Genomic DNA, 24,739 nt, shown 5'->3' with positions numbered 1-24,739 from the left:
TGCATTCAGTTGGGTATATCTTTCCCTTTCTCCCTTGCCTTCCTCATCTCTTTTTTTTTTAAATATTTTTTTTATCAGCTTTGTTTTTATTCTCCTCAGCTATTTGTAAAGCCTCCTCATATGATCACTTGGCCTTCTTGCATTTCTTTTTCTTTGGGATGGTTTTGGTCACTGTCTTCTGTACAGTGTTATGAACCTCCATCCATAGTTCTTCAGGCACTCGCTACCAGATCCAATCCCTTAAATCTGTTCATCACCTCCACTGTATATAATCATAAGGAATTTGACTTAGGTCATACCTGAATGGCCTACTGATTTTCTGTGCTGCTGCTGCTGCTAAGTCACTTCAGTCATGTCCAACTCTGTGCAACCCCGTAAACGGCAGCCCACCAGGCTCCCCCATCCCTGGGATTCTCCAGGCAAGAACACTGGAGTGGGTTGCCATTTCCTTCTCCAATGCATGAAAGTGAAAAGTGAAAGTGAAGTCGCTCAGTTGTGTCCGACTCTTCACTACCCCATGGACTGCAGCCTACCAGGCTCCTCCGTCCATGGGATTTTCCAGGCAAGAGTACTGGAGTGGGGTGCCATCGCCTTCTCCAACTTTCCTCAAATTTAATTCTGAAATTTGCAATAAGGAGCTCATAATCTGAGCCACAGGCAGTTCCAGGTCTTGTTTCTGTTGACTATATAGAGCTTCTTCTCTTTGGCTGCAAAGAATATAAATCAGTCTGATTTCAGTATTGACCATTCGGTGATGTCCTTGTGTAGAGTTGTCTCTTAGGTTGTTAGAACAAGGTATTTGCTTCACTAGTAAATTCTACTAGACCTGTATAGAAGAATCAATACCAACTCTTCTGAAATTCTTCCAGAAAATATAAAACATGTCCCAACTCATTTTATGAGGCAAGTATATCCCTAATTTCACACATCACAGGAAAAGAAAACTAGAGTCTAATATTCCTAATGAATATAAATGAGCCAACCCTCAAGAAAGTATTAACAAACTGAATCTAGCGAGCATGTGAATGGTATTGTATGCTATGATCAAGTGGGATTTGTTTCAGGAATGCAAAGTTGGTTCAACATATGAAAATAAACCAGGTATTCAACATATTAATAAAGGGAAAAAAAACACATGATAATTTTAATAGACACAAGAAACACTTGAGAAAATTCACTACACTCTCCTGATCATAGTACCCAAGAAACTAGGAATAGAAGGCAGAAAGAGTTGGAATGTCTGAAAAGTTAGTGGGGATCACAGTAGTTGACACAAGACTACTCCTACTTCTGATACCAACTGTAATGTAAAGGGGTTTCCAAAACCACCCTTAGGTTTACTCTGGTCACTCACAGAACTCACTGAAAGGTGTTATACTCAGCTATAATTTATTACTAAGAAAGGATTCAGATTAAAATCAGCCAAGGAAGAAAAACATATGGCAGAATCCAGGAAAGTACCAAATGTGAAGTGCATTACTTTCCCACCATCAGTACATGACAATGCTCGTAGAGTGTTGCCAACCAGGAAAGCTCACCCAAACACTGACGTTCAAAGTTTTTATTGGAGCTCCATTACTTAGGCCTGACCAGTTTATCACATGGTTCATCTCACTCTCCAGTCTCTCCAGAGGTCTACAGATACTGTGTGACCCAAAGCCCCCAAACTAATTCATGTTGTTCCACTGTGACTCAAGGCATATAGGCAAACAAACACACTCCAACAGACATGAAGATTACTTCTGAAAGCTGAGGATAAAGGCCAGACCTTTCTTTGGGTAAAGTTAATTCTTCACAGAAGAGAATTTCCTCACCCTGATAAAGGACATCTGTGCAAAACTTCATCTTTGAAACCCCCCAGTTAGCATCATGCTTAGTGAAAGAATCAATACTTTCCCCCTTAGATCAGGAGCCAGATAAAGTTGTCAGCTCTTACCACTTAGATTTTCAGGGCACTTAGGCAAGAAAAAGAAAAACCATCCAGATTGGAAAAGAAGTCATACTATTCATATTTGCAGCTGATATCTATATGGAAAATTTTAAGAAATACAAACCATACATACACAGAAGCCTGTTAGAACCAGTAAACAGGTTCAGCAAGGTGACCTGATGCAAAGTCAATACATGAAACCAATTGTGTTTCTATGCGTTAGCAATGAATAACCCAAAATGATATTATATAATCATTCCAGTTGTAATAGCATCACAAAGAATAAAATACTTAGAAATAAAAATAACAAAAAGTTGAAAACTCATACACTGAAAACTGTAAAACACCACTGAAAGGAATTCAAGATCTAGGTAAATATTCATGTCTTATTCATGGATTAGAAGACCTATTGATTACTAAGATGGCAGTGCTTCAAAGTTGATTTACAGATTCAGTGCAGTTTCTGTCAAAATCCCAACTGCTGCCCCCATTTTTTTTTTCTTAAACAGATTCGGACAAGTTTGTCCTTAAATTCATATGGAGATGCAAGAGACCCAGAGTAATAAAAATAGTCTTGAGTAAGAACAGTGATTTACTGTTCTCAAGGCAAGAATACTGAAGTGGTTTGCCATTCAAAGTTGGCGTAAAGCTCAACATTCAGAAAATGAAGATCATGGCATCTGGTCCCATCACTTCATGGCAAATAGATGGGGAAACAGTGGGAACAGTGTCACACTTAATTTTGGGGGGCTCCAAAATGACTGCAGATGGTGACTGCAGCCATGAAATTAAAAGACGCTTACTCCTTGGAAGAAAAGTTATGACCAACCTAGATAGCATGTTGAAAAGCAGAGACATTACTTTGCCAACAAAGGTCCGTCTAGTCAAGGCTATGGTTTTTCCAGTGGTTATGTATGGATGTGAGAGTTGGACTGTGGAGAAAGCTGAGTGCCGAAGAATTGATGCTTTTGAACTGTGGTGTTGGAGAAGACTCCTGAGAGTCCCTTGGACTGCAAGGAGATCCAGCCAGTCCATTCTGAAGATCAGCCCTGGGATTTCTTTGGAAGGAATGATGCTAAAGCTGAAACTCCAATACTTTGGCCACCTCATGCGAAGAGTTGACTCATTGGAAAAGACTCTGATGCTGGGAGGGATTGGGGGCAGGAGAAGAAGGGGACGACAGAGGATGAGATGGCTGGATGGCATCACTGACTCGATGGACGTGAGTCTGAGTGAACTCCAGGAGTTGGTGATGGACAGGGAGGCCTGGCGTGCTGCGATTCATGGGGTCGCAAAGAGTCGGACACAACTGAGCGACTGAACTGAACTGAAGAACAGTGAAATTGAGGAACTCACACCTCTTGATTTTATTAATTTTTAAACAATTTTAAACTATTTTTAAAATAGTTAAACTATTTTTAACTATGTTTAGATGATTTTTTTTAATTTTTATTTTTTAAATTTTTGGCTGTGCTGGGTCTTCTGCTATCTGGGCTTTTCTCTAGTTGCAGAGAATGCGGGATACCCTTCAGTTGCAGTGCGTGAGCCTCTGATTGTGGTGACCCCTCTTGTTGTGGAACACTGGCTCTAGATAAGCCACCTTTAGTAATCATGGCACACAGGCTTAGTAGTTTCAGCTTTTAAATTTTAGAGCACTGGCTCATTAGCTGTGGTACATAGGCCCAGTTGCTCCGTGGCATATGGAATCCTCCCAGGCTAGAAATCGAACCTGTGTCCCCTTCATTGGTGGATTCTTATCCACTGCACCACCGGGAAAGTCCATCTCTTGATTTTAAAATTCACTATAAAAGCATTAAGACATTGTGGTGTGAATATGATAATAGAAATAAAGACCAGTAAAATAGAATTGAGAGTCCAGAAATAAATCCTCACATTTATGATTGATTTCTTGACCATAGTGCCAAGACAGTTAAGTGGAGAAAGATTAGCCTTCTAAACAAATGATACTGGGACAACTAATATCAGCATTCAAAAGAATGAAGTTGGACCTCTACCTTCCATCATCTAACAAAATGAACTCTAAATGGATCAGAGTTGAAACTATAAACTTGTTAGAAAAACCATAGGGGTAAATCAGTGTGACCTTGGAGTAGACGGTGGTTTCTTAGGTATGACCCCCAAAAAGCACAAGCAACAAAGGAATAGATATATTGTACTTCATTAATATTGAAAACTTTTGTACCTTAAAGGACACCATCAAGAAGGTAAAAAGACAATTCTCAGAATGGAAGAAAATATTTACAAATCAGACATCAGAAAAGGGACTTGTGAGTAGAATATATAAATAACTTTTATAATGCAACAATAAAATGACAAGTGGCCCAGGTGAAAAGGACAAAAGATTTTAATAGATTATTTTGCCAAAGAAAATATGTAAATGGGTGATAAACCCATAAAAGCTGCTCAACATCATTAGAGAAATGCAAATTAAGACCAAATGAGATACTACTTCACACCTACTAGGATGGCTGTAATCAAAAAGACAGAATAAAGTAACAAGTGTCCATAATGATGTGGAGAATTTTGAACCCTCATACACTGTGGGTGAGAATGTTAAATAGCACAGCCATTTAACAGTTGCCATTCCTCAAAAAATTAAATACAGAGTTATCATGTGACCTAGCAATTTCACTCCTAGGTGTATGCCCCAGAGAACTGAAAATGTGTGTCTACACAAGGAGTTCTACACAAAGGTTCATAGTAGCATTATTCATAATAGTGAAAAGTGGAAATAATCCAAAGTTCATCAGTTGATGAATGGATAAACAAATGTTCAGTTCAGTGGCTCAGTCATATCTGACTCTTTGCAACCCCATGGACTGCAGCACACCAGGCTTCCCTGTCCATCACCAGCTCCTGGAGCTTGCTCAAACTCATGTCCATCAAGTCAGTGATGCCATCCAACTGTCTCATCCTCTATCATCCCCTTCTCCTCCCACCTTCAGTCTTTTCCAAGCATCAGGGTCTTTTCCAATGAGTCTGTTCTTTGCATCAGGTGGCCAAAGTATTTGAATTTCAGGTTCAGCATCAGTCCTTCCAATGAATATTCAGGACTGATTTCCTTCAGGATGGACTGGTTGGATCTCCTTGCAGTCCAAGGGACTCTCAAAAGTCTTCTCCAACACCACAGTTCAAAAGTATCAATTCTTCAGCATTCAGCTTGCTTTATAGTCCAATTTTCACATCCATACTTGACTACTGGAAAAACCACAGCTTTGACTAGAAACCTTTGTCAGCAAGTAATGTCTCTGCTTTTTAATATGCTGTCTAGGTTGGTTACACCTTTTCTTCCAAGGACCAAGCAGCTTTTACTTTCATGGCTGCAGTCACCATCTGCAGTGATTTTGGAGCCCAAGAAAATAAAGTCTGTCACTGTTTCCATTGTTTTCCCAGCTATTTGCCATGGAGTGATAGGACCAGATGCCATGATCTACATTTTTTTAATATTGAGTTTTAAGCCAACTTTTTCACTCTCCTCTTTCACTTTCATCAAGAGGCTCTTTAGTTCCTCTTCACTTTCTGCCATAAGGGTGGTATCATCTGTGTATCTGAGGTTATTGATAATAACAAATGCTAATAAACAGTAAATAAACAGATGTTATATAACCATAAAATGAAAAATTATTCAGCCATAAAATGGAATTAAATATGATACATGCTCCATTACAGATGATCCTTAAAAACATGCTGAGTGAACAAAGCTAGTAGGAAATAAAAACTCATATTTATAAAAACATAGTTACAAAAACAGGCAAATCCATAAAGACAGAAGCTAGATTAATGGTTGTCAGGGAGAAAGGAAGATGAGAGATTGCCCATGGGTGGAGATTTCTTTTTGGGTGATGAAAATGTTCCAAAATTAGATAGTGGTGATGAGTTCCACAACTCTGAATATACTAAAGAAAAATCATTGATGAGTATATGTTAGTGAATTTTATGGTATGTAAGTTTTATTTCAATAAAAGCTGTTATGAAAAGTCAGCTTTATAGCACTTCAGTTACTTTCAAGTACCATAGCTTCAGACATGCCAACTCAGATTTTTTGAATTGAAATTAATGAAAATGTAAATGTTATGTAGAAATTTTTAAACATAATTAGCCAAAATAAAAATGCAGTTTTCTGAACTACTGTTTAATGTTCATTATCATGCTGTTTTATTTCCTGACTTTTTCATTGATGCTTTTGCAAATTTAATTCAGGATTTCTCTTTTAATTCCATTAAAATGTGCTTAGGAACTCATGATGGAAAGAAGGTTAAAAAGTTTATCAAAATCGCATGATAGAACAAAATTGTAGTTACAAAATAGCTGTATTTGATAATTTTATTCTTGAAGATTCTATAATATCGTAACTCTTAAGCTGCAGGGCTTAGGAGAAAGGCACAGAAGTTTAAGGTTAGGGTGGAAAAGTCTGAGTCTGGCTCACACACATAAGAGAAGGGATTTTTCTTTCTCTTCCTGACTTCCCATTTTAGAAGATTTTTCAGATTGGGGATTTATCAGAGAAGCATAAGGCAAATGACTCTTCCCGTACTGTTGTACAGGTAGTGAATCACAATGCATTTTGATTCATTGTCTGGAAATCTTAGAAGTCGGGATCATTGATGGATTTGTTCAGAGGCCAAAACCATAAGTTTGTTAATGAACATCAAAGTAATTTAATTCTCCAGAATCTTCCTGGAACATTTGAAACCCATAAGGCACAGTTAAAGTATAAATGCCTACAGGGATTCAATTCAGTTCAGTTGCTCAGTTGTGTCCGACTTTGTGGCCCCATGGACTGCAGCACACCAGGCTTGCCTGTCCATCACCAACTCCTGGAGCTTGCTCAAATTCATGTCCATCGAGTAAGTGATTCCATCCGACCATCTCATCCTCTGTCGTCCCCTTCTCCTCCCACCTTCAATCTTTTCCAGCATCAGGGTCTTTTCCAATGAGTCAGTTCTTCGCAAAAGTATTGGAATGGCCAAAGTATTGGGGTTTCAGCTTCGGCATCAGTCCTTCCAAAGAATATTCAGGACTGATTTCCTTTACGATGGACTGGTTGGATCTCCTTGCAGTCCAAGGGACTGTCAAGAGCCTTCTCCAACACCATAGTTCAAAAGCATCAATTCTTTGGCATTCAGCTTTATTTATAGTCCAACTCTCAGATCCATACATGGCCGCTGGAAAAACCAGAGCTTTGACTAGAGACCTTTGTCAGCAAGTAATGTCTCTGCTTTTTAATATGCTGTCTAAGTTGGTCATCGTTTTTCTTCCAAGGAGCAAGCATCTTTTAATTTCATGACTGCCATCACCATCTGCAGTGATTTTAAACCTCAAAAAAATAGTCTCTCATTGTTTCCATTGTTTCCCCATCCATCTGCCATGAAGTGATGGGAACAGATGTCATGATCTTAGTTTTCTGAATGTTGAATTTTAAGCCAACTTTTTCACTCCTCTTTCACTTTCATCAGGAAAGTGAAACTTTAGTTCTTCTTCACTTTCTGCCATAAGGGGTTAGAGAATGTGAATATAATTATCATGCCATGGAAAAATACATATTAACAGATTTTAGCCCAAACTAATCTCAGAGGACCTACATTAGCACATACGGTAAGTAAATCGAGAAAGAGAATGAAAGGAATTTAATACAGTGATTGTCTTTTTCTTCAGCTGCTTTCAAAATTGTGAAAACCTGGCTTGGTCCAGAAGCAGTGAGTTTGTTGAAGTTTACGAGTAAAAATGACATCCAAGACTATGTCAGTGTAGAATACCTGCCTCCTCACATGGGTGGAACTGTAAGTACAGTACCTAAAACCTGTTTTTAAAATAAGACTGGGACATGACACATGAGGCTGTATTCTTTCCTCAACAGAAACAGAAAAGCAATATCTAAATAGCCTAAGAAAAATTATAGATACTCTAAAATAGAAACCAGAGTTATAGACATTTTTTATTAAACATCTTGAGTTGTTATTTTTGAATAGGTCAAGTTTTTATATGATTTTAAACTGAAAGATACTCAGTAAAAGTATTCAGAAACAAGTATTCAGTAAAAAGTCTTTGTACTGCTGTGGCTACCATCCTGTTCTCTCTAGTTTAATTCTTTTTTTTTTTCCCCAGGGATCTGTGTTACCTATATAAAAAACTATACTAAATATGTAATATATAAACAACTATAGTATTCATATATATATATATATATAAAATTCTTTTTCCCTCCCATCATGGTTTTAACCAAGTAGTGTATTTATACACTATTGTGTGTGCTGCTTTTTGCTTCACAAAATCTCTTAGAAATCATTCAAAATCATCATGTGATAAGCTGTCTTGTTCTTGTTTGTGGCTGCATAGTGGCTGCATTACACTGTCTAGAGATAACCCATAAATTGTTTAATGAATGACTATAAATCACTTAATTGCCTTTTGATGTCTCTTTAGTTTGATTTCAGTTATTTACTGTTGAACAGTTTTTAATTTAAAAGTTAATATATACTATAATATTTTTTGGAAATGATCTTACTACTTACAAATAAGAGACCAGAAGTAAGTAGAAATGTGTTAAATTTTTAGTACTCCATAGCAATGAAACATAATTGGATAATGACTTTAAAAAAAAATAAACTGAAACCTATGGATTTTGTATGCTTTAGGTAAATTTGATTGGTAATACTTCAGTTATTTGACTTTGGCAATCTACTTTGTACTGGCAAAATTACGTTCAACTAGAATCAAAGGAGTAGCAAAATGAAAAGTTTTTGTATATCCTTTTCTGTGTTTTCTTTCATTGGAAAAAAACCTTGAATTGGTAATTTCGGGGGGAAGTTATCAACCTTTTGTTTGTACAGTACATTTGGAACCTATGAAAGACTGGATAAAATATCTGAACCAAAATTGACTCTCCACGAGAGTGGTATATTATACAGAAAGTTCTCAGCAGCTTTTGGCAACCAGCTAAGGATGATTCTAAGAAAAGAAAGGAAGAATAGTATGAGGTCCCTGCTGCTGCTGTTTCTAAGTTGCTTCAGTCGTGTCCGACTCTCTGCAACCCCATAGACGGCAGCCCACTAGGCTCTTCTGTCCCTGGGATTCTCCAGGCAAGAATACGGGAGTGGGTTGCCATTAATACTTATGAACTGAGACTCAAATTTATTTTAAAAGATATAAAATGTATATATCCTTATGTCTGAGACTGTTTCCAGACTATCATAACTGGACATAGTCCTACAGAGAACTCCACAACACTTCAACTCACTGCAAAGGAAATTGGGTGGGATGAGGGTAACAAAAATAGAAATTTTTTCATATAGAGACATGCTCAACTATTTCTTCAGCCAAACTGAACCTTAAACTGGTTATGAGTATCTTGATTCCTAGACATCTGAAAAACCAAATGAAAAGTGTCTTATTACTGAACAATGGTCATTAAAGATGATTTCAAAGATGTTTCTTTTTCTTCCCCTAAATATTGAATTATTTCTGTATTTTTTTTAACATTTGTTGTCAGTTTCAGGTGTTCATCAAAATGAATGAATCAGTTGTACATATATCCATCCTGTTTCAGATTGTTTTCCCATATCGGCTATTGCAGAGTATTGAGTTCCCTGTTCTATATAGTAGGTTGTTTTTATTAGGTTGGTGCAAAAGTAATTGCAGTTTTGCATTGTTGAACTTTGCCATATTTTTAATATATATATTTTATTGAAGTATAGTTGACTTACAGTGTTTCAGGTGCACAGCAAGGTGATTCAGTTATACAAATACACATATATTATTTTGAAATTATTTTGCATCATAGGTTATTACAAGATATTGACTATAGTTCCATATGCTACACAGTAAAACTTTGTCACTTATTGCATATTTATTTTTTAATTAGAAATCTAGTATTCTAGTCATACTAAGTCAAACAGGAAGAATCAAAATGTCATAATTTTTCATATAAATTTATTTATTTTAATTGGAGGCTAATTACTTTACAATATTGTATTGGTTTTGCCATACATTGACATTAATCCGCCACAGGTGTACATGAGCTCCCCCTCCTGAACCCCCCTCCCACCTCCCTCCCCATCCCATCTCTCTGGGTCATCCCAGTGCGCCAGCCCCAAGGAACCTGTATCATGCATCGAACCTGGACTGGCGATTCGTTTCATATATGATAATATACATGTTTCAATGCCATTCTCCCAAATCATCTCACCCTTGCCCTCTCCCACAGAGTCCAGAAGACTGTTCTATACATCTGTGTCTCTTTTGCTGTCTTGCATACAGGGTTATCATTGCCATCTTTCTAAATTCCATATATATGAGTTAGTATACTGTGTTGGTGTTTTTCTTTCTGGCTTACTCCACTCTGTATAATAGGCTCCAGATTCATCCACCTCATTAGAACTGATTCAAATGTATTCTTTTTAATGGCTGAGTAATACTCCATTGTGTATATGTACCACAGCTTTCTTATCCATTCATCTGCTGATGGACATCTAGGTTGCTTCCATGTCCTGGCTATTATAAACAGTGCTGCGATGAACATTGGGGTACACCTGTCTCTTTGAATTCTGGTTTCCTCGGTGTGCATGCCCAGCAGTGGGATTGCTGGGTCATATGGCAGTTCTATTTCCAGTTTTTTAAGGAATGTCCACACTGTTCTCCATAGTGACTGTACTAGTTTGCATTCCCACCAACAGTGTAAGAGGGTTCCCTTTTCTCCACACCCTCTCCAGCATTTATTGCTTGCAGACTTTTGGATCACAGCCATTCTGACTGGCGTGAAATGGTACCTCATTGTGGCTTTGATTTGCATTTCTCTGATAATGAGTGATGCTGAGCATCTTTTCATGTGTTTGTTAGCCATTTGTATGTCTTCTTTGGAGAAATGTCTGTTTAGTTCCTTGGCCCATTTTTTGATTAGGTCATTTATTTTTCTGGAATTGAGCTGCATAAGTTGCTTGTATATTTTTGAAATTAGTTATTTGTCTATTGCTTCATTTGCTATTATTTTCTCCCATTCTGAAGGCTGTCTTTTCACCTTGCTTATAGTTTCCTTCGTTGTGCAGAAGCTTCTAATTTTAATTAGGTCCCATTTATTTATTTTTGCTTTTATTTCCAGTGTTCTGGGAGGTGGGTCATAGAGGATCCTGCTGTGATTTATGTCGGAGAGTGTTTTGCCTATGTTCTCCTCTAGGAGTTTCATAGTTTCTGCTCTTACATTTAGATCTTTAATCCATTTTGAGTTTGTTTTTGTGTATGGTGTTATAAAGTGTTCTAGTTTCATTCTTTTACAAGCAGTTGACCAGTTTTCCCGGCACCACTTGTTAAAGAGATTTGTCTTTTTTCCATTGTATATTCTTGCCTCCTGTGTCAAAGATAAGGTGTCCATAGGTGCATGGATTTATCTGTGAGCTTTCTATTTTGTTCCATTGATCTATATTTCTGTCTTTGTGCCAGTACCATATACTATCCTGATGACTTTGGCTTTGTAGTAGAGCCTGAAATCAGGCAGGTTGATTCCTCCAGTTCCATTCTTCTTTCTCAAGATTGCTTTGGCTCTTTGAGGGTTTTTTGTATGGCCATACAAATTGTGAAATTATTTGTTCTAGTTCTCTGAAAAATACTGTTGGTAGCTTGATAGGGATTGCATTGAATCTATAGATTGCTTTTGGTATTATACTCATTTTCCCTATATTGATTCTTCTGATCCATGAACACAGTATACTTGTCCATCTATTAGGGTCCTCTTTGATTTCTTTCACTGGTGTTTTATAGTTTTCTATATATAGGTCTTTTGTTGCTTTAGGTAGGTATATTCCTAAGTATTTTATTCTTTTCGTTGTAATGGTGAATGGAGTTGTTTCCTTAATTTCTATTTTCTCATTATTAGTGTATAGGAGTGCAAGGGATTTCTGTGTGTTGATTTTATATCCTGTAACTTTACTATATTCATTGATTAGCCAAAATGTCATAATTTTTTAGGTTCATAAGTTTTCTAAAATATATATATATATATTACACATTTACATATGTGTATACAAAAGTTTTTCTACTATACTTGATAAAGGCTTGAGAAAGAGTATCCAAAAAAAAAAGATGGAAAAAATTAGAGAACATAAACTAAATGAAATGGGAGCCCTGAATATAAAATAGAAAAAGTGAAATAAACTAGATAAAACTAAAAGATCATCATATAGTCGAGTTGTTTTTAAACATGACTGCTCATTAGAAACATATCTGGAGCTCTGGTGAGAAAAAGAAATACCTGAGCATTTGTATTTTTCAGAAAGTCTCAAGATAATTCTGATATCCATCTGGATTTTAAAAAGTGATTACAAGTTTTTTTCTGTTAGATCCTAGTTTTGGTGATATAGAGGTCTATTGTTTTTCTGTTGGCCAATCATGATACAGTGGTATTAAGTGAGTAATCACAAAAGTAAAATATGTTTATCAGTTTTCACAGTCAATAGCCAGACAAAAAATAAAAGTTAATTAAAATTGCAAGCCATAATGGGAACATGATTAACTTAACAATATAAAATAGTTACATACAACTGGGGGGAGGGGTTCCAAGCAGAGTGATGTGGTAACTAGAAGTACATACATGCACATGTTTTCATCCACCCAGCCAGTCTGAGTCTTTTGGTTGGTGCATTTAATCTATTTACATTTAAAGTAATATCAATATGCATGATGTTGTCAAAAGCTTTTTCTGCATCTACAAAGTTAATTATTTGGTTTTTATTCTTCTGTTTGTTAATATGGTATATCACACTAATTAATTGGCTTGCATTGAAGAATCCTTGCATCCCTGGGATAAATCCCACTTGATCATGATGTATTGTTGGGTTTGGTTTGCTAGTATTTTGTTGAGGATTTTTGCATCTGTTTATCTGTGATATTGGCCCATAATTTTCTTTTTTTGTGCTTTTTCTGATTTTGATATCAGAGTGATGAAAATCTTTTACAAGGTGTTTGAGAGTTTTCCTTCCTCTGCAGGAGTTTCAGAAAAATAGGTGATAACTCTTCTCTAAATGTGAGATATAATTCACCTTTGAAGTCATGTGATCCTGGACTTTGTTGAGAGTTTTTAAAATCACAGTTTCAATATCACTTGTTATTGGTCTGTTCACATTTTCTAGTTTGTTCTAGTTCAGTCTAAGAATTTGTCCATTTCTTCTAGATTGTCTGTTTTATTGGCACTTGTAGTAGTGTAGTAGTAGTCTGTCATGATCCTTTGTATTTCTGTGGTGCTTATAATAATTTATTTTTCATTTGTAATTTTATTGATTTGAGCCCTCCCTTTTTTTCATGATGAGTCTGGCTAAAAGTTTATCAATTTTGTGTATCTTTTCAAAGACCCAGCTTTTAGTTTCTTTTTTTTTTTTTTTTAAGAGGAAACTTTTATAAAGGAGAAGAGGCAGTTGCGAGGGGCTGTTATAAACAAAAAGTCCATTGGAGGAAACTGGGAGTTCAAAGTGCAGTGGCTTTTCATTGAGTTGTGACAGTCTCTCATTGGTTGAGCTGTTGTCTGGCTTCCTGTTGCTAGTGGTGGTAGTAAAGTAGTGTCACTTCAAAATGCAAGGTAACATCTCTTCTTGCTGGGATCTGTATTGCGATCCAGCGGTACATGTGTGAGTGCTCCCCCTGCTGGTCACCCGACAACATTCTGGTGAGATTTTCCTTTCCTGTTCACATTTCTCAAGTTTCATTCTCCTTGCATTATATTGCAGAATTTCCTTTCTTTTACATTTTATGTCTATACTGTCTTTTACTTATCTGTTCATCTATTGATGAACTGTTGGGTTGTTTCCATGTTTTAGCTATCAAACATCTATTTGGGACCCTGCTTCTGATTCTTTTGTATAGATACCCAGAAGTAGAATTGCTCCATCATACAGTAATTCTATTTTTAATTTCCTGAGGAGCTGCCATCCTGTTTTCCAATGGCTGTGCCATCTTACATTTCTTCCCAACAGTGCATAGAAGTCCTTCCAATTTCTCCACATTCTTGTCTTCACTTGTTGTTTTCTATTGCTTTGATAGGAGCTATCTTAATGGCTGCAAGATGTTTGTCTCCATTTCATTTATTTCCACTCTGATCTTTATGATTTTTCTCCTTATGCTAACTTTGGATTTTATTTGTTCCTCTTCCCTAGTTGCTTCAGGTGTAACTTTAGGTGGTTTATTTGAAATTTTTCTTGTTTTCTGTGGTAAGATCATATTGCTGTTAACTTCCCTCGTAGAATTGCATTTGTTGGTTCGCATAGGTTTTAGATTGTCATGTTTTCATTGTCATTAGCCTCTAGGTATTTTTTTTTTATTCTGTCTTCGATTTCTTCAGTGATCCATTGGTTTAGTGACATATTGTTTAGCCTTCACATGATTGTGTGTGTTTTTTTGCTTACAGTTCTTACATGTAATTTAATTCTAATCTTACAATGTTGTGGTCAGAAAAGATGCTTCTTATGATTTCAGTTTTCTTAAATTTACCAAGGCTTGATTTGTGGCCCAAGATATAATGTATTCTAGAGAATGTTCCATGTGCTCATGAGAAGAAAGTGTATTCTGCTGCTTTTAGATGGAGTGTGCTGTAAGTATCAGTTGGGTTTATCTGGTCTAATGAGTCATTTAAGGCCTATGTTCCTTACTGAATTTCTGTCTAGATGATTTGTCCATTGGTGGAAGTGGGATGTAAAGTCCCCCATAATTTTTTGTTTATTTGTTTATTCTCTATTTTTTGTTAAACTTTTTATTTTTTACTGGGGTATAGCGAACTAACAATATTGTGATTGTCTCAGATGAACAGTGAAAGGTAAAGTCTCCCACTATTGTGTTACTGTTGATTTCCCTTAGCATTTTCCTTGTATATTGCAGGTCTCTGTGTTGAGTGCATATATATTTATATTGTTATATCTTCTTCTTGGATTGATCTCTTGATCATTATGTAATGTCTTTGTCTTTTATAACAGTCTTTATTTTAAAGTCTGTTTTGTCTGATATGAGTATTGCCACTCCAGCTTTCTTTTCATTTCTATTTGCATAGAATATCTTTTTCCATCCCCTCACTTTCAGTCTGTATGTGTTCGTAGGTCTGAAATGAGTTTCTTATAGACAGCATATATATGAGTCATTTTTTTATCCTATTCAGGCAGTTTGTGTCTTTTAATTGGAGCATTTAACCTATTTACATTTAAGGTAATTATTGATATGTATATTCTTATTGCCATTTTTTAAAATTCTTTTGAAGTTGTTTTTGTAAGTCTTTTTCCCTCCTTTTTTGTTCTCTTCTCGTGATTTAGTGTTCATATTGCTTTTTATTTTGTGTGTGTATCTATTGTGTATCTGTTGTAGTTTTTTGGTTCACATTTCCCATAACGTTTTTTTAATATTTTCATTTCTCTGGGTCTTCATTGCTGTGCACAGGCTTTCTCTAGTTGGAGAGAGTGTGGGCTACTCTGTAGTTTCAGTGTGCAGGCTTCTCATTGCCATGGCTTCTCTTACTGCAGAGCATGGGCTCTAGAGTGCACAGGCTTCAGTAGTTGAGGCATGTGGGCTCAATAGTTACAGCTCATGGGCTCTAGAGCACAGAGTGGTTGTGGCACATGGGCATTAATTGCCAGAGGCATGTGGAATCTTCCTGGGCCGGGGATTGAACCTCTGTTTCCTGCATTGGCAGGCAGATTTTTATCTACTGCACCACCAGGGACGTCTTCCATAAGGTTTTGATATAGCAATTTATCTATCTATCTATATGTATATATATACAACATTGTTTTAAGTTGCTATTCACTTAATTTCAAATGCATTGCCCATTTTCTGCATTTGTACTCTCCTCACAGTTGCCGGTTTTGATACCATATTTGTGTGTGGATGATTTCCTACTTTTACTGTATGTTTACTGGTAAGCTTTCCCATGTGGATTTACATATTTCTAAGTTTGGCCTTTTTTTTTTTTTTAACACCTAAAGAAGTACCTTTAGCATTTGTTGCAAAGCTGGTCTGGTGATGCTGAGTTCGCTTAGCTTTTGCTTGTCTGTAATGCTTTTTGTTTCTTTGTGGAGTCTGAACAAGAGCCTTGCTGGTTAGAATGTTTTTGGTTGGAGATTTTCTCCCTTTTGTCAGTTTGAATATATCATGCTACTCTCTTCTGGCCTGCAGTTTCCACTGAAAAATCAGCTGATAACTTTATGGGAATTCCCTTGTATGTTATTTGTTGCTTTTCCCTTGTTGCTTTCAATATTTTTTCTCTGTATTTTAATTTTTGTCAGTTTGATTAATATGTATCTCAGGGTGTTCCTTTTGGATTTATCCTGCCAGAGACTCTCTACACTTCCTGCTCTTGGGTGAATATTTCCTTTTCCAAGGGAAATTTCAGCTGTAATCTCTTCAAATAGTTTCTCAGGCCCTTTCCCTCTTTCTTTCTCATTTCTTATCATTTTTCATTCTATTTGTTTTGTTCTGCAGCCATGATTTCCACCACTCTGTCTTCCAGTTCATTTATTCATTCTCTGCCTTAGTTATTCTGCTATTAATTCCTTCTGGTATATTTTTGATTTGTATTGTGTGTTTTGATTTTTATTTTTTTTTTTAATTTTAATTTTTTTTTAATTTTAATTTTTACTTTATTTAATTTTACAATACCTGTATGCAAGACAGCAAAAGAGACACAGATGTGTAGAGCGGACTTTTGGACTCTGAGGGAGAGGGAGAGGGTGGGATAGAGTTTTTTTTAATTATGATTTATTTTTGGCTGCACTGAATCTTTGTTGCTTTGTGTGGGATTTCTCTAGTTGCAGCAAGCGGGGGCTACTCTTCATTGCAGTACATGGGCTTCTCATTGTGGTGGCTTCTCTTGTTGTGGAGCACAGGCTCTAGGCACACAGGCTTCAGTAGTTGTGGCACATAGGCTCAGTACTTGTTGCTAGCAGGCTCTAAAGTGCACCAGCTTCAGTAGTTGTGGCACATGGGCTTAGCTGCTCCCTGGCATGTGGAATCTTCCTCAACCAGGGATTGAACTCATATTGTCTCCATTGGCAGGTGGATTCCTATCCACTGTGCCATTAGGGAAGTCCCAATTATAGAATTATTTATCTCTAATTCTTCATTCTCTAAATCTTTTATCTCTTTGTTAAACATTTCTTATATCTTCTCAGTCTGTGCCTCCATTCTTTTCCCAAGATTTTGGATCATCTTTACTATCATTACTCTGAATTCTTTTTCAGCTTGATTGCCTATTTCCCCTTCATTTAGTTGTTCTTGTGGGTTTTTATCTTGTTCCTTCGTCTGAAACATATTTCTGTGTCATCTTATTTTGTCTGATCTTCTGTGCTTGTAGCCTTCTTTGTGCAGGCTACAGGATCCTAGTTCTTCTTGTTTCTGGTGCCTGCCCTCAGTGGGCAGGGCCATGTCAAGGGGTGTGTTTTGAGGTGTCTTTGAGCTCAGTAAGGGCTTCCCTGGTAGCTCAGCTGGTTAAGAATCTGCCTGCTATGCAGGAGACCCCAGTTCGATTCCTGAGTCGGGAAGATCCACTGGAGAAGGGATGGGCTACCCACTCTAGTATTCTTTGGCTTCCCTTGTGGCTCAGCTGGTAAAAAATCTGCCTGCAATGTGGGAGACCTGGGTTAGATCCCTGAGTTGGGAGGATACCCTGGAGAAGGGAAAGGCTACCCACTCCAGTATTCTGGCCTGGAGAATTCCATGGACTCTATAGTCCACGGAGTCGCAAAGAGTCAGACACGACTGAGTGACGTTCACTTAACTTCACTTGAGCTCAGTATGACTTGAGACAGCCTGTCTGATGCTGGGTGGCGCTGTGTTCCTATCTTGTTGATTGTTTGGCCGGAAGTATTTCAGCTCTGGAACCTGCAGACTGTTGGATGGGGCCAGGTCTTGGTGCCAAAACGGGGACCTCCCTCTGGGAAAACTCATACCCATCAATATTCCCTGAGGCCTCTGCCACCAGTATTCTTGCCTCCATAGAGAGCCACAGCCAACCTGCACCTCGCCAGGAGACTATCCAAGACCCATAAGTAGGTCTAGACTCGGAGTCATTGCTTTGCCCTGGGGCCCAGTTTTTGAGACCTTGTGTGTACTCTCCAAGAGTGAAGGATCTATCTTCCCCCAGCCCTGTGGAGCCTGCCCAGGCAGTAGACTACTGGGGCAGTGGTCAGGGTGTGTGGACCACCGAGGAGGTAGCCCCTCCTGGAGCCCACCAAGTCAAAGGTCAACACATGTTGAAAGAGCCTGCAGTGACAGCCTCACCCTTTACATGCCTCTGAACAATGGCACTTTGCTTCTATGGCGTCCCAGGCTTCTTCCACAAATATTCCTGGTTGTAGAGCTCCACCCTCCCATCCCCTCAGGCTATCTCGTCACCACGGGCAGCAGGCTTTCCCCAGGTCTGCTCTCTCCAGACCCAACGTTCCAGCATCCAGCCCATTTGCATCTGCAGACACATCTCAGGCTGGGGTGCACAGGGTTGTGGACCACGTGTGGAGGTCTCACTCTGTCCTGCCTGCCACAGACTGGTTGCTGTGTTCTCTAACTCCTCTTCTGTCCCAGCTGATAGCCCTGCCAATGAGGGGGCTTCCTGAGGTACAGGAACCTCTCCTCTCTTGCACCTCCCTCCTTGGGGTGCAAGATCCCATTCAGCTTCCTGTATTTTCTTTCTTTCTTTCATTCTGCCTGGTTATGCAGAGATCTTTGTTGTCCTTTTAGCTGCCCAAAGTCCTCTTCTAGTGTTCAGCATGTACTCTGAGAATTGTTCCATTTGTAGGTGTATTCTTGATATATTTGTGGGAAGAGGTGAGCTCCATGTCCTCCTACTCTGCCATCTTGACTTCCTCCCCCTGAAGCACTATTTAAACTTCATGTTTCCTGCTTTCCTCTTCTGAGGCCTTATATTTCACTTTTAAACCTAGAAAAACAAAGTATGGTTCATTTCAAAAAGTATATGTCATTTCAGATACTAACCTTGGTTAAAATAAACTATTTGATTGGTTTGTTCTGTTAAATAATTTGCCAATATAGTTGTTGTTTCTTAAAAGTAGTTTTTACTGCATGCTATTAATTTTATTTTTATGGATAGAAAAAGGTATTTTATTTCCCTTCTCAGTTGCTAGAGATTTATTTCCTCAGAATTGTAGTTATAATAGTAATAGGACTACTGTTCATTAAAGTACATTTTCCCCTAAATACAGACACACTTCCTTAAATAAAACAAACAATACCAAAGACTGAAAATTACAACAGCACAATGAAAATTAAAAGTATGTCTACTTTCCTAAATCACTGCCGCTGCAATTCCCCCAAGTAGTCACTGTTTCAGAGTTTTTTCTTCTTCTAGAAATACTAAGTCCATTGTTATTGTTTTTTACTGTAGTCATTATATGCTATTTAGTATATTATTCTATTGTTTTTTTAATATCATTTATTTTTAGGTCATACCATATTGATTGCTAGAGATTTAATAGATTCTTTAAACCATTGCAGAATATTCCATTGTGTGGATCTAATGATGTATTATTATTATGTTCTGTTTTAAATACCATTAATTTTCTAACCTTTTACCATTACTAACACTGATTCAGTGAATATTCTCATAATGAATTCTTAATACATGGAAGCAGCAGTATCTGTAGAAGATAAACTCCTTGAATTGAAATCATTAGGTCAGTTGTTACATTTAATTTAAACTTCAATAGCTGATTTGTGATACCTGTTACCAATTTCCCTGTAAAGAGATTGTGCCTGTTTAATGTATGAGAATGCTTGAATCACATCCTTGCCAACACCACCTATTTTCCTTATTTTAAGCTTTGTCAATCTCAGGTAAAAAATAGTTAACTATGGTTTGAATTTGTACTTTTTTATTGTAAGTGATGTTGAGCATTTTTTAATGGTTTAAAAGGCAATCTATTTTTTTCTGTGAACTCTCCATCATTCCTTTATTCCTTATTTTGTTGAGTGGTTACTCTTGTTGATTTTTCTATATTAAGAAAAAGTGGGTTTTGTTGCTATTATATGTAATACATATTTTCCCAGTTATGGACTTTTTAAAAATGCTTTGTTTTTTAAGTTTTTTTGTGTGTGTGTGGTTGGTTGATTTATTGGTTGGGTTTTATTTGTGTTGCCATTCAGAAATGTTTCCCTTTATTGTTTATTTTCTATTGGCGTATAGTTGATTTACAATGCTTATTGAGAGTGAAAATGAAACTTGCTCAGTCGTGTCTGACTCTTTGTGACCCCATGGGCTATACAGTCCATGGAATTCTCCAGGCCAGAATACTGGAGTGGGTAGCCTTTCCCTTCTCCAGGAAATCTTCCCAACCCAGGGATTGAAGCCAGGTATTGAACCCAGGTCTTCCACACTGTAGGCAGATTCTTTACCAGCTGAGCCACAAGGGAAGCCAAAGAATACTAGAGTGGGTAGCCTATCCCTTCTCCAGTGGATCTTCCCGACTCAGGAATCAAACTGGGGTCTCCTGCATTGCAGGCAGATTCTTAACCAGCTGAGCTACCAGGGAAGCCCTAAACTACTGCCACTCCACCCCCTGCAAATTAGAGAGTAGTTCTTGTTGTTTAGTAGCTAAGTCATATCTGACTGTTTTGCAACCCCAAGGACTGTAGCCCACCAGGCTCCTCTGTCCATGGGATTCTCCAGGCAAGAATACTGGAGTGGGTTGCCATTCCCTTCTCCAGGGGATCTTCCCAACCCAGGGATCAAACCTGGATCTCCTGCATTAGAGGCAGATTCTCTTCCACTGAGCCACAGTTCAGGTATACAACAAAGTGATTCGATTATACATATACATATATCTATTCTTCAAGTTATTTTCCTATTTAGGTTATTACAGAATATTGAGTAGAGTTCCCTGTGCTGTACAGTAGATCTTTGTTCATTACTTGTTGTATTTTGTTAAATTTATTATTTAATTAAAGAATAATTGGTTTACAGAATTGTATTGTTTTCTGTCAAACATCAACATGAATCAGCTTAGGTGTACATATGTCCCCTCCCCTTTATTTATTTTAAATACAGTAGTATGTATATGTCAGTACCAAATTTCCAATTTATTCCTCCCCTCCCATCTTTTCCCTTTTGTTACCATAAGTTTGATTTCTAAGTCTATGAGCTTATTTCTGTTTTGTAAATAAATTCAATTGTATCATTTTTTTAGATTCTGTATATAAATGATATCATATGATATTTATCTTTCTCTGACTGACTTCACTTAGTATGATCATCCCAGGTCCATCCATACTTCTGCAAATGGCATAATTTCCTTATTTTTAATGGCTGAGTAATACTGAGTGACTGGACTCAACTCTCAACTTACTGTCTCACAATTTTCCTTTCTCTGCTCCTCTGAGCCTAGGTGTTGAGGAGTAAAATTTCTACTCTGCCTCTCATTGATTATCTGGAGAAATAGCCTGCTATCCAAATTTCAGTATGACAAAGAGCATGAAAGGTGACACAGAAATCCAGAATCCTTTCCTTTTAGAAAGTGGACAGAGAGTTCCAGTTTTGGGTTTTGCACATTAGATGCTTAGAAGTTGCTACCTTGTCCTAAAAGTAAAAAGCTGAAGGGAGTGATGACAGCAATAGCTCTTCTTAAATTCATAAGAGAGGGGTAGACACAAGACAGACTACTTAGAGAAACAGTCAAGTCTATGTAGGGAGTCTAGGTTTTCCAGAGTGGAGACTCACAAAGCAGAAACCACTGCAGGAGTTAAAAACCTAAATGGCAATTGATTGCTAGAGGCTCACTGGAAAATTCTCAGAATTAACAGCTCCAAGGGATCCAGTCACCGAAGGGTCCCCACAACACTGTGACATTTACCTCCAGGAGCTCCACCAGATTTCTTCAGTAAATACTAGGGAAAAATCTAGAACTTCCTGCAGGAGGAGCTGGAAGAAGAGCCATTTTGAAATACACCAGAGGACTCAGTTCTTCTGCCATCAGGGGAAACCAGTTAACCAGAGCCTACCCTCCTGTGGCATTATTATCAGAACCTAACTGACCTAGACAGCATATTAAAAAGCAGAGACATTGCTTTGCCAACAAAGGTCCGTCTAGTCAAAGCTATGGTTTTTCCAGTAGTCATGTATGGATGTGAGAGTTGGACTATAAAAAAAGTTGAGCATCAGAGATTGATGCTTTTGAATTGTGGTGTTGGAGAAGACTCTTGAGAGTCCCTTGGACTGCAAGGAAATCCAACCAGTCTATCCTAAAGGAAATCAACCCTGAATATTCATTGGAAGGACTGATGCTGAAGCTGAAGCTCTAATACTTTGGCCACCTGATGCAAAGAGCTGACTCATTGGAAAAGACCCTGATGCTGGGAAAGATTGAAGGCAGGAGGAGAAGGGGACGACAGAAGATAAGATGGTTGGGTGGCATCACCGACTCAATGGACACGAGTTTGAGCAAACTCTGGGAGTTGGCGATGGACAGGGAAGCCTGGCGTGCTGCAGTCCATGAGGTCGCAAAGAGTTGGACATGACTGAACAACTGAACTGACTGAATATTCTGTTGAATAGTTGTACCACATCTTTCTTTATTTCTCTGTCAGTGGACATTTAGGTTGCTTCCAGGTCTTGGCTATTGTAAACAGTGCTTTGGTGACTATTGGGGTGCATGTAACCTTTTGAACATGGTTTTCTCCTAATATGTGCACAGGAGTGGGATTGCTGAATCATATGGGAGCTCTGTTTTTTGTTTTTTAAGGAACCTCCGTACTGTTCTCCATAGTGGCTATCCCAATTTACATTCCCACCAACAATTCATGAGGATTCCCTTTTCTTCAAACCTGCTCTAGCATTTATTGTTTGCAGACCTTTCGATGATGGCCATTTTGATTGGTGTGAGGTGATAGTTCATAGGTTTTTTGTTAATTTATTATTTAATTGGAGGATAATTTCTTTACAGACTTGTGCTGATTTCTGCCATACAACAGTGCAAATCAGTCATAACTACGCATGCACACACACACATATACACATATCCCCTCCCTCTTGAACCTCCCTCCCACCCCCTCATCCCACCCCTCTAGGTTGTCACAGAGCACCAGGCTGGGCTCCCTATGTTATATAGCAGTTTCCCACTAGCTCTCTGTGTTACACATGGTAGCGTATATATGTTAGTGCTATTTTCTCAATTCATTCCATCCTCTCCTTCCCCCAGTGTGTCCACAAGTGCATTCTCTTCATCTGCATCTCCATTCCTTCCCTGCAGATAGGTTCAATAGTCGCATTTTTCTAGATTCCATATATATGTGTTAATATATGGTATTTGTTTTTCACTGTCTGACTGACTTCACTCTGTATACAGGCTTTAGGTGCATCCACTTCAGTTCAACTGATTCACCTTTGTTCCTTATTATGGCTGAGTAATATTCCTTTGTATATATGTACTGCAACTTCTTTGCCCATTCATCTGTTGATGGACATCTAGGTCGCCTCCATGTCCTAGCTTTTGTAAATAGTGCTGCAGTGAACATTGGGATATGTGTGTCTTTTTGAATTGTAGTTTTCTCAGGGTATATGCTCAGTAGTGGGATTGCTGGGTCATATAGTACTTTTATTCCTAGTTTGTTTATTTTAAAGAAATCTCCATATTGGTCTCCATAGTGGCTTCATCAGTTTACATTCCCACCAACAGTGTAAGAGGATTCCTTTTTCTCCACACCCTCTCCAACATTTGTTGTAGAATTTTTTGTTGTTGTTGTAGGCTTTTTGATGATAGCCATTCTGACCAGCATGAGGTAATACCTCACTATAGTTTTGATTTGCATTTCTTTAATATTTGATCATCTTGAACATCTTTTAATGTGTTTACTGATCATGAGTCTGCCTTCTTTGAAGAAATGTCTATTTAGGTCTTTCTGCCCTTTTTTTGATTGGGTCACTTTTTATAATGAGCTGCATGAGCAGCTTTTATATCTTGTAGATTAATCCTTTGTTAGTTGCCTCATTTGCAATTATTTTCTCCCATTCTGAGAGTTTTTTTCATTTTTTTAATAGTTTCCTTTGCTGTGTAAAAGCTTTTCGGTTTAATTATGTTCCATTTGTTTATTTTGTTTTCCTATCCATTACTCTAGAAGGTGGGTCAAAGAGGATCTTGCTGTGATTTGTCAGAGTGTTCTGCCTATGTTTTCCTCTTAAAGAGTCTTATAGCTTCTGGCCTTACATTTAAGTCTTTAATCCATTTTGAGTTTGTTTTTTGTACAGTGTTAGGAGGTGTTCTAATTCCATTCTTTTACATGTGGCTGTCCAGTTTTCCCATCACCATTTATTGAAGAGGCTGCTTTTTCTCCATTGTATATTCTTGCCTCCTTTGTCAAAGATAAACCCATGCACCTATGGGCACTTTATTTCTGGGATTTCTGCTTATTCCATTTGTCTCTATTTCTGTTTTTGTGCCAGTACCACACTGTCTTAATGACTGTAGCTTCGTAGAATAGTCTGAAGTCAGAAAGGGTAATTCTTCCAGCTCTGTTTTTCTTTCTCAAAGATTGCTTTGGCTATTAGGGGTCTTTTGTGTTTCCATATGAACTGTAAAATTTTTTCTTCTAGTTCTGTAAAAAATGCCATTGGTAATTTGATCAGGATTGCATTGAATCTTGATAATTTGGTAATTTGCATTGGTAATTTGATAGTGGATTGTTTTCAGTAGTATAGTCATTTTCACAATATAGATTCTTCCAAGAACATGGTGTATCTCCCCATTTGTGTCACCTTTGATTTCTTTCATCAGTGTTTTAGTTTTCTGCATATAGATCTTTTGTCTCTTTAGGTAAGTTTATACC

The 24,739-nt window shown here is 37.7% G+C and overlaps 1 protein-coding gene across 2 annotated transcripts in view; it reads left to right on the top strand.

Annotated features, from left to right (window-relative positions):
* MOSPD2 (motile sperm domain containing 2) overlaps nt 1–24,739 on the top strand; it is an 89,534-nt gene that overhangs the window by 31,869 nt on the left and 32,926 nt on the right. For both annotated transcript variants that reach the window (XM_005701087.3, XM_005701086.3), the window contains exon 8: nt 7,607–7,731. In XM_005701087.3, the coding sequence (XP_005701144.2) occupies nt 7,607–7,731 (125 nt within the window). The remainder of the gene's footprint in view (nt 1–7,606; nt 7,732–24,739) is intronic.

This window comes from Capra hircus, assembly GCF_001704415.2.
Source record: "Capra hircus breed San Clemente chromosome X unlocalized genomic scaffold, ASM170441v1, whole genome shotgun sequence".
Classification (NCBI taxonomy): domain Eukaryota; kingdom Metazoa; phylum Chordata; class Mammalia; order Artiodactyla; family Bovidae; genus Capra; species Capra hircus.
This window is presented reverse-complemented; position numbering and strand designations above follow the sequence as displayed.